Source organism: Salvelinus alpinus, chromosome 24 (genome assembly GCF_045679555.1).
Source record: "Salvelinus alpinus chromosome 24, SLU_Salpinus.1, whole genome shotgun sequence".
Classification (NCBI taxonomy): domain Eukaryota; kingdom Metazoa; phylum Chordata; class Actinopteri; order Salmoniformes; family Salmonidae; genus Salvelinus; species Salvelinus alpinus.
In genome coordinates, this window is record NC_092109.1 from 25,739,451 (window position 1) to 25,750,397 (window position 10,947).

At 42.0% G+C, this 10,947-nt stretch overlaps 1 protein-coding gene across 2 annotated transcripts in view; it reads left to right on the forward strand.

Moving 5' to 3' along the window:
- The window catches only part of LOC139552391 (protein unc-13 homolog B-like), a 118,340-nt gene extending 108,176 nt beyond the window's left edge, over window positions 1-10,164 (forward strand). The window contains exons 34-39 of one of the 2 annotated variants that reach the window (XM_071364106.1): window positions 5,731-5,862; window positions 6,054-6,201; window positions 6,525-6,581; window positions 6,807-6,899; window positions 6,999-7,158; window positions 7,282-10,164. In XM_071364106.1, coding sequence (XP_071220207.1) covers window positions 5,731-5,862; window positions 6,054-6,201; window positions 6,525-6,581; window positions 6,807-6,899; window positions 6,999-7,158; window positions 7,282-7,567 — 876 coding nt within the window. In that variant the 3' untranslated portion in view covers window positions 7,568-10,164. The remainder of the gene's footprint in view (window positions 1-5,730; window positions 5,863-6,053; window positions 6,202-6,524; window positions 6,582-6,806; window positions 6,900-6,998; window positions 7,159-7,281) is intronic. The other variant, XM_071364107.1, reaches the window with a different exon arrangement.
- Window positions 10,165-10,947: the final 783 nt, after the last annotated feature.

Here is a 10,947-nt window from a genome sequence, read left to right on the forward strand (position 1 = left end):
ACAATGCTCCACCATGTGTCAAAGTGTAGGTCTAGGTCCTCCAATGAGAGGCATTATATTCTACAATGTTTTGGTTCCAATCGTTTTTCCACCATTCATTTTTCCCATTGGTATTTATGAAACACTTAAAGTAAGAGCTGTGTTTCAAGTAGACTTGCCTTGGCATGACATTTTGATAACCATGTAAGTCTCTCTCGGACAAGGTGACTTTTAGCAATATATTCGTCTCTATTCACTCTCAGATTCGAAAATTCTTAATTAATTTATACCCCCAAGCCATAAGACTCTGAACATGTAATCAAATGGCTACCCGGACTATTTGCATTGTGTACCCCCCCAACCCCTCTTTTACGCTGCTGCTACTCTGTTTATCATATATGCATAGTCACTTTAACTATACATTCATGTACATACTACCTCAATTAGCCTGACTAACTGGTGCCTGTATATAGCCTCGCTACTGTATATAGCCTCGCTACTGTTATTTTTTCACTTTATTTTTACTGTTGATTTTATTTCTTTACTTACTTATTGTTCACCTAATACTTTTTTTTTTAAATTGCACTGTTGGTTAGTAAGCATTTCACTAAGGTCTACACCTGTTCTATTCGGCGCACGTGACAAATAAACTTTGATTTGATTTAATTAGCATCAAAGTAGACGTCATGCAAACCTACAAATCCCTGCAAGCTTCTACACGTCATCTCTAGCTGACACCTTTGCTAACAGGCATTGTCAATTTTAAACTTGCACCAGACAGTTCACAGAATTGGTCATTTAAATAAATGTAGCCAATTTATGAATTACTACATTTAGCTAACATTAGATAATGAATCCAGAGATTCTTACCTTTGCCTCAATTTGACAGTCTCGTCCAGATCATCATGGCATTTGTAGTTATTTATGATAGCCACATTAGCAGCTAATTAGCATTTCATTTTTGGGGGGCTAAATACAGGCGACTATGTTGATAAAAGTCACCTTGTCCTCGAGCAGATATTCCCGAATTGGGGTTCTTCCCATGTTCAAATAGTCCATTTCTATTTTCCAACTGGGCTATACGTTTGGGTGAGGTTTTTTTCTCGCATGAGTAGCCTCGTTTCACTGCCAAAAATAAAATTAAACCATCAAGTGTTCAGCGAAATAACAACACAATGTCAAATACAGGTAGCCTAGTCAAATAATTAACATCCGATCACATTAATCGTTACTCTCTTGCGGGAATTCCACTAACGGTCCGTATGTGGCCAAACGTAGCTGCTGCTCATTCCGTTTGCTCGATAATGGATAAATTCAGTCGACAACACAAATTGTTCTGCTTCGACGAGCACATCCAATGCTAGCATCAGTAATTCTACATTTGTTGTAAGCCCAGCTAGCATGGACACTGACAGTTGTGAATCTGATGCAGCCGAAGAGCTACTGCCCCCTTACCCGGGGAAGCACCGAACAGACCGGGACGTTGGACCATCAAAGAGGCGCAAATATGATGAGAACTACATTGAGTTGGGGTTCACTTGTATTGGGAGTAGTGCCTTTCCTCAGCAAGTGTGTTAAATGTGCAAAAGTACAACTCAATGAAACCTTCACTCCTGCGGAGACATTTAGAAACTAAACATGCCATTTTGAAAAAGAAGCCAGGGGAGTTTTTGGAGCGAGAATTAAGACAACTTTCAAGTAGTAAGACATGTATAAAAGCAACAATACCATAAATAAGAAGGGTCTAGAAGTGTCTTATATGGTGAGCTACCGAGTGGCTAGGACAGGCAAGCCCCATACTATTGTGGAGGACTTCATTCTTCCTGCTGCCGTGGATATGGCTGGGACAATGCTGGAGGAAAAGGCCAAAATAACTACAGACAATGCCTTCATCAAACAACACTGTTTCACAACGCATCAGTGACATGGCAGAGGATGTTTTGAAACAATTACTGTTTCGCGTACAAGCCAGTGAATTATGTGTGTTACAGCTGCATGAGTCAACAGACGTGGCGGGCCTGGCACAGCTCCTGGTAAATGTCTGTTACGTTTATGGGGGGTCAATTAAGGAAGACATCCTCTTCTGGAAACCAGGACAACAGGAGAGGATATTTTTTAAGTACTGGACAGCTTTGTGACATCAAATGGACTTTGGTGGTCAAGATGTGTTGGTGTCTGTACTGATGGCGCAAAAGCCATGACGGAGACATAGTGGAGTAGTAACGCGCGTGCAAGCAGTTGCTCCCGACGCCACTTGGGTACACTGCAGCATCCACCGAGAGGCTCTTGCTGCCAAGGGGATGCCTGACAGCTTGAAAGATGTTTTGGACACTACAGTGAAAATGGTTAACTTTGTTAAAGCAAGGCCCCTGAACTCTCGTGTATTTTCTGCATTATGCAGTGATATGGGCAGCAACAATGTAACGCTTTTACAACATACAGAAGTGCGCTGGTTATCAAGGAGCAAAGTATTTGACCAGTTTTTTTTAATTGAGAGACGAGCTTAAACTTTTCTTTACTGACCATAATTCTCACTTGTCTGACCGCTTGCATGATGAGTTTCTCACACGGCCTGTCTGGGTGATGTTTTTTCTTGCCTGAATGATCTGAATCTACGATTCTATATTCAATGTGCGGGTCAAAAATGAGGCTATGACTAAGAAGTTGGAGCTCTTCTCTTTCTGCATTAACAAGGACAACACACAGATCTTTCCATCATTGTATGATTTTTTGTTTGCAAATGAGCTAAAGCTTACGGACAAATGTGATATAGCAAAGCACCTGAGTGAGTTGGTTGCGCAATTACGCAGGTACTTTCCCGAAACGGATGACACGAACAAATGGATTCGTTATCCCTTTCATGCCCTGCCACTTACCAATATCTGAACAAGAGAGACTCATCGAAATTGCCGCAAGCGCTTCTGTTAAAATTGAATTTAAATCAGAAGCCACTGCCAGATTTCTGGATTGGCTGATCTCATAGTATCCTGCCTTGGCAAATCGCACTTTTAAGACACTGATGCCCTTTGCAACCACGTACCTATGTGAGAGTGGATTCTCGGCCCTTACTAGCATGAAAACTAAATACAGGCACAGAATGTGTGTGGAAAATAATTTAAGACTGAGACTCTCTCCAATACAACCCAAGATTGCAGAGTTAGTTGAAGTCAGAAGTTTACATGCACCTTAGCCAAATACATTTAAACTCAGTTTTCACAATTCCTGACATTTAATCCTAGTAAAAATGTCCTAGCTTAGGTCAGTTAGGATCATCACTTTATTTTAAGAAGGTGAAAAGTCGGAATAATAGTAGAGAGAATGATTTGTTTCAGCATTTATTTATTTCATCACATTCCCAGTGGGTCAGAAGTTTATGTACACTCAATTAGTATTTGGTAGCATTGCCTTTAAATTGTTTAACTTGGTTCAAACGTTTCGGGTAGCCTTCCACAAGCTTCCAACAATAAATTGGGTGAATTTTGGCCCATTCCTCCTGACAGAGCAGGTGTAACTGAGTCAGGTTTGTAGACCTCCTTGCTCGCACACGCTTTTTCAGTTCTGCCCACAAAATTTCAATAGGATTGAGGTCAGGCCTTTGTGATGGCCACTCCAATACCTTGACTTTGTTTACATTTACATTTTAGTCATTTAGCAGACGCTCTTATCCAGAGCGACTTACAGTAGAGTGCATACATTTTATTACATTTTACATACTGAGACAAGGATATCCCTACCGGCCAAACCCTCCCTAACCCGGACGACGCTATGCCAATTGTGCGTCGCCCCACGGACCTCCCGGTTGCGGCCGGCTGCGACAGAGCCTGGGCGTGAACCCAGAGACTCTGGTGGCGCAGCTAGCACTGCGATGCAGTGCCCTAGACCACTGCGCCACCCGGGAGACAAATAAATAATATCCGCTCCAAGTGATATTTCAGTAATTACATTATGATGAGATACATTTACAAAATGTCCTTAAGCCATGTTGCCACAACTTTGGAAGTATGCTCATTGTCCATTTGGAAGACCCATTTGTGACCAAGCTTTAACTACCTGACTAATGTCTTGAGATTTTGCTTCAATATATCCACATCATTTTCTTTCCTGATGATGCCATCTATTTTGTGAAGTGCACCAGTCCCTCCTGTAGCAAAGCACCCCCACAACATGATGCTGCCACCCCCGTGCTTCACGGTTGGGATGGTGTTCTTCGGCTCTTTTTCCTCCAAAAATAACGATGGTCAATATGGCCAAACAGTTCTATTTTTGTTTCATCAGACCAGAGGACATTTCTCCAAAAAGTACAATATTTGTCCCCATGTGTAGTTGCAAACTGGAGTCTGGCTTTTTTATGGCGGTTTTGGAGCAGTGGCTTCTTCCTTGCTGAGCGGCCTTTCAGGTTATGTCGATATAGGACTCGTTTTCCTGTGGATATAGATACTTTCGTACCTGTTTCCTCCAGCACAAGGTCATTTGCTGCTGTTCTGGGATTTATTTGCACTTTTTGCACCAAAGTACATTCATCTCTAGGAGACAGAACGCGTCTCCTTTCTGAGCGGTATGACGGTTGTGTGGTCCCATGGTGTTTATACTTGTGTACTATTGTTTATACAGATGAACATGGTACCTTCAGGCATTTGGAAATTGCTCCCAAGGATGAACCAGACTTGTGGAGGTCTCCAATTTTTTTCTTGAGGTCTTGGCTGATTTCTTTTGATTTTCCCATGTCGTCAAGCAAAGAGGCACTAAGTTTGTTTGTAGGCCTTGAAATAAATCCACAGGTACACCTCCAATTGACTCAAATTATGTCAATTAGCCTATCAAAAGCTTCTAAAGCCATGACATCATTTTCTGGAATTTTCCAATCTGTTTAAAAGCACAGTCAACTTGGTGTATGTAAACTTCTGACCCACTGGAATTGTGATACAGTGAAATAATCTGTCTGTAAACAATTGTTGGAAAAATGACTTGCCAAAACTATAGTTTGTTAACAAGAAATTTGTGGAGTGGTTGAGAAACGAGTTTTAATGACTCCGACCTCAGTGTATGTAAACTTCCGACTTCAACTGTATGTGTATCCTTTCAAGCACACCCTTCTCAGTAACCTGTGGTGAGTTATTCACAATTTTCAATGCCTAATAAGGTTTTATATGTAAGATGGTTAAATAAAGAGCAAAATGATTTATTATTATTATTATATTATTATTTGTGCCCTGATCCTATAAGAGCTCTTTGTCACTTCCCACGAGCTGGGTTGTGACAAAAACTCACACTCATTCTTATGTTTAATAAATGTATTGTATAGTGTGTGTGGGGGGTAGGCTTACAATGATGGCTTAAAACAACATTTGAGAGTGCGATGACCCTGGCGTTAGAGGGGGTACGCAGCTGGAGGTTGAATGTTTGAAGAGGTACGGAACCACTGTCCTAGAGATTTACACAGTTATCAAAACGTCACACCAGGGTAAGCCTACAGGAAACACATCCCTTATTTTAAGTGTTTCTAAAATCACCTATGGGGAAAATGATTGGTGGGGAAATTATTGGAACCATTTCCCTGTTTGACCGCTAGATTTATGGGTATTATGACTCATCTGTGGTACTCTTTTAGGGATTGTAGCTTTCACCTGGGTTACCTGGTCAGTCTGTCATGGAAAGAGCGGTTGTTTATAATGTTTTCTGCACTCATTGTGACTCGTGTATCCTAAAATAAAATCTACAAATACATAAAAATAAACAATTTGTGTGGGTCAGGGGGCTCAGATCCTGTCTGCAGCCAAGGAACTGGGGCAGCTCTCCAAGCTCAAGGATCACATGGCAGGAGAGGCCAAAAGCCTGACACCTAAACAGTGTGCTGTCATCGATATAGCACTGGACACAATCAAGGTTTGTGTTATGTTTAAGTTCATAGTGACACATACACCTGTGATAAAGTTACTACTTACATTAGTTGCTGAAGGTGACTTGGTTGCTGAGCATTTAATTACCGTCCTCATTCATTGCGTAGTAGGAAAACAATCCTTCCGTCTCCCTCTCTTTTCCCCTCTTTTCCCTTTCTCTCTCCCTCTCTTCTGCAGCAATACTTCCATGCTGGAGGAAACGGTCTGAAGAAGGCATTCCTGGAGAAGAGTTCTGAGTTGACCTCACTACGCCACGCTCTGTCCCTCTACACACAGACCACAGACACACTCATCAAGACCTTCGTCACAACACAACACGCACAAGGTAAGGCTTGCGCACACACAATAGCATCAGTCTGCGTTCCATTGTTTCTAAATAAATACTGTCCATAACACAGTCCTAAAATAACTTTTGCTTCTCCCCTGCCTTGTCACCAGGGGTCTTGAGTACTGTTATATTCCAGTAATGGGCTTGAAGTTGATCTATCAGCTAAATATTGTGTCTCTATTACTTACCTATTAACTAACTTTATCTGGCTGTGTGACTGTTCTGTGAGTTGAAGTCTAACATGACTCTGCTGCCATTTGACGTGCTTTTTTTGCTGTTTGTCTTCTCTCTTGTTATCTCCTCTGCTGCCTCCTCACCAGTGCACAATGGGAAGGGTATTAGGTTAACGCCCAATGAAAAAATACAACCCTCCAGGGGTAGGTTGTGCCAACAATGGATAGCATGTGCCAACAACCCCTCCCTCCTTTACTCTGTGACTGTACATAAACCCCTTCCCATCTGCCCCTGCCCCTGTGGGTGAGTTTGCCCCAAACATCAACCCTGACTGCTCCTCCTCCCTAACGGATACTACTCCTGGTATCTATAACCACTGACCACCACTGGAAGATCATGTCTTGTGTTTCTATCTGTGTGTACACTAGGCTCAGGAGTGGACAAGCCAGTTGGAGAGATATCCATACAGATTGACCTATTCACCCATCCTGGGACTGGGGAGCACAAAGTCACTGTCAAAGGTTCCTATAGGGTTTAAGGGAACATGACTATAATGAACCATTATCTCTGTCTCTCCCTGTGCCAACAAACTAACGATCTCCTTCCTTGTTGTGTATCAGTGGTGGGAGCCAATGATCTGAAGTGGCAGACGTCTGGGATGTTCCGGCCCTTCGTGGAGATCACCATGATCGGACCCCACCTCAGTGACAAGAAGCGCAAGTTCCAAACCAAGTCCAAGAACAACAGCTGGGCGCCCAAGTTCAACGAGACCTTCCACTTGTGAGTGCAGAGCCAAGCAATAGTACAGTAGCCTGTTACCTACAATAACCAATAGTAGCCCCTTGAAATAGCCAATGCTCATCGTAAAAAAGAAAACTCTCCCTCCCCTCAATGTCTCCTCAGTGTCCTGGGCAACGAGGATGGCTTTGAGTGCTACGAGCTTCAGATGTGTGTGAAGGACTACTGCTTTGGTCGTGCTGACCGGGTGGTGGGCATGGCTGTGATGCAGCTGAGGGACGTGGCAGAGAAAGGCAGCGTGGCGTGCTGGTGTCCTCTGGGCCAGATTGTCACCATGGATGAGACAGGCCTCACCGCCATGCGCATCCTCTCCCAGCGTTCAAACGACGAGGTGGCCAAGGAGTTCGTCAAGCTCAAGTCTGAGATACGTTCTGCAGAGGAGGGCAGCTGAGGTTTCCCTAAAGGAGGGGAGGAGTGTGAAGGGCCTCTAGTAAAGACAAGTGGAGAGGGATGGGAGAACCTTCATTACACAGAAGGAAAGCCGCTCGACTACTACTTTGGACTAATAATGTTTCCTGGCTGCTACTGGCTGTTTGATGGACACTGGTTCACCAACATAGGGTCACTATTTATCACACTCACCTTATGAATCTCTCACTCACTATATCATTCACACACATAGTTTCTCTTTCACTCAGTGGTTATTACACACACTCACACGATACTGTACTTCCTGTGGGTCTGCCAGTCTTGCACTATGGACATGCCATGGGCATTATGTGCCAGTCACCTCCCTGCCAGCCTGTATGTACTTCAGTACAGGGTCTCCCCCTCATCCCACAAATGTTTGTCATGTGCAAATCCCCCCCAACTGTGGCCGTACGTTTGATGCCTTACACTTTGGAAGCTGTGAATGTGTGAAGTTTAGACTGTAACCTATAGTACAAAACTGTTTATTTATCTTCCTCAATCTCACTTTGGTGTTCTTCAGGGTCCATGTTAGTCTCATTGATGCTACTTTAAGGGTCCAAACACGGGATGTCTTGTTAATGTTGGTGCATCGGTCAAGGTAGATTCACCTGGTTTCTATCCTACCACATGTCAAGTACCCTGCTCCTAAATATAGTGTACAAATCCACTGGTTTCTGCTGTAGAAAAGGAACGTGGGGTTTTTTGTATTGAAAGTGGTGCCTTGTGGTGTTTCTGAAGTGATTTTACATTTGAGTCATCCACCTATTTTCTGACTTGAGGTACTGTAATGCCAACAGCACTCAATGTAAAGGGGTTGTACGTTATGTGTGCCCTGCCAGGAATTGGGCTCTTATTCCTGACCCATTAATCCCGTAAGTGTAGAGTGTTGACAATGCACTTTGAATTAGTATTTTCTATAATGCTTTTGAGTCTAAATTCAATCAAATTGATTTATAAAGCCCTTCTTACGTCAGCTGATGTCACAAAGTGCTGTACAGAAACCCAGCCTAAAACCCCAAACAGCAAGCAATGCAGGTATAGGAGCACGGTGGCTTGGAAAAACTCCCTAGAATGGCCGGAACCTAGGAAGAAACCTAGAGAGGAACCAGGCTATGAGGGGTGGCCAGTCCTCTTCTGGCTGTGCCGGGTGGAGATAAATTGACATCAACATCCTCAACCCAAGGGCTGCATTCAATAGAGAGAGAAACTTCCATTAAGGATAGATGGAGATGTGAGCACTTTTACTCGCTTATTACAGTACATCAAAGTGCAGTGGTGTATGGAGGGCCCTGTCTTAAACTTTGTATTCACTAGGAAATAACATGTTTTACAAACATTTGGCTAATGTTGCCAACCCTCAATGACACAGCCATTTTATTAATCGTTTTTTTTAATGTATTTATTCCAGATTACGAATGGGGTCTACTATTGCAAACAAAGAGGGCTACTAGATAGCATTTGAGTATTGTTTGCAGTGGTAGTTTTGAATGGCTTTGTGCTGCAGTACCCTACAGATACTAACTGGACCTAGAGGATATTTTGGGGTTTAAACAGTTTTTGTCTCCGTTGAGGAAAAAAACTATTATTTTCCAGCTATGTTTCCTTGTATCTCTGAGTGGCCTTGCTACTGTGATGATAATAGAAGCTGTCTATTTAATACCTGTTTTCCCCCTTACTTTCTGTGTATTTATTTTGTTGAACAACAATAGAGGATTGGTCAATTTGCCCAAAATCAACTGTATTTAATCATTTTGAAGGATTTATATTTGTTTAATATTTGTTGAGGTGTAGTTATTCTCTTAGTCTTTTTAAAATGTTACATTGAAAATGTGTGTATCCCTCTTTTGGAAACATGCAATTATGGTGGAGCTGTTCAGTACTGTATCAATTCACTTAAGGTGTGATGCATGCCAGTCAACTTCCTCATAGAAATGAGGGGAGAAAAAAATCACACTCATACTGAAAATATTTTTGTATTTGTTAAGTAACACTGCCATTGTCCATACAATTATAGTCAGTTTGTTGAATAGGAAACCACTGCAAAATCACACACTGCAGAAGTTATATCTGGGCTTTATATACAGTATCTACTGTACCAATGTGAAGTCCTACATATTTTGGGCTGTTGATTTAGGGAAAAATGTCTACCTTTAAGGAGGGCACTGCCACTCTAACATACATGTTCCTTGTGCCAAGCTGTCCCCAAGTGTTCACTTTTTATAATTTCATTTTGTTTTTAATACATTGTTTTTTTTAACTTGAACTTTTGCACAATTATTAAATCACTACAATAGTTAGCACGTATAGTATATCAGTCAAAGTACTATTGTGAAGTTTTATTTGTATTATTGCTACTGGAAAACATTTGGTATTGATCATTAAAATGTGTACATTCCAATTTATGAATTTTGTATAAAGTATTTAAGAAATATCTGTTGATGTGTCTGGCAAATTTAGTGTGTTTTCCTTTACAAAGAACATGATTCTCATCTCCAGATGTGATAGTATTCATGAATTCTTACGTGTTTTTTTCCTGCTGTTTTTTACCAGTAAAATTTTGTTTGACAATCAGCATTATTTCATATTGCAGCCCTGCTATTTGTAAGTGGTAAAATACAAACCATTGCATAAAACTAAAGAATATTAGATGTTCACAAATATCCTTTTCCATTTGGTATTTCGTAAATGTCTGGAGGATACCTTGCCATTTCTCTCCAAGCTGCCGGTGTTGAGCTTGGTAGAACCTTGTTTTATATTAGACACGTGCCCTGAAAAGACCACTGTGCCCTTGAAGGGTCATGAAGATGTCTATCACCACAAGGTAAGACATGCACTCAGTAATAATGACAGTGTCTCTTCAACATTCCTTGGTATCATATGCGTGTGTGTATCCGTGTGTGTGTCCGTGCTTCTGTGGCTGTGCATCCATTTGCCCATTGGCTCATAACGAAGTCCTGGGGACTACAGAGGACCCTTTTGTACTCGTGTCCAGGTTTTGGATTTCACCTGTGGCTCTGAAGCTCTGAGATTCTGTTCAACCTCCTCCCCCCATTTTCATAACAATCATCACAATTCCGATGGTATTAACACTTCTAGTCCACATATGAGCAATGTCACGTTCTAAAGGGTAACACTCATAGACTTAAATCAAAATAACTGTAACGTGCAGTATGCCTGTTTTGATATGAATTCATATATAGGAAGTGGAAAATATTGTGTCTGCGCATGCGTCCCCACCTCAGGGTGTGTGTGTGTGACATGCCTGGTATCCTCTGATCTTCCTGTTCATTGCCCCATTGTTTGTTCTGATTGGCCAGTGTCTGTCCCTCACCTCAGTTTTACTGCCGTTCAGCACCTGCC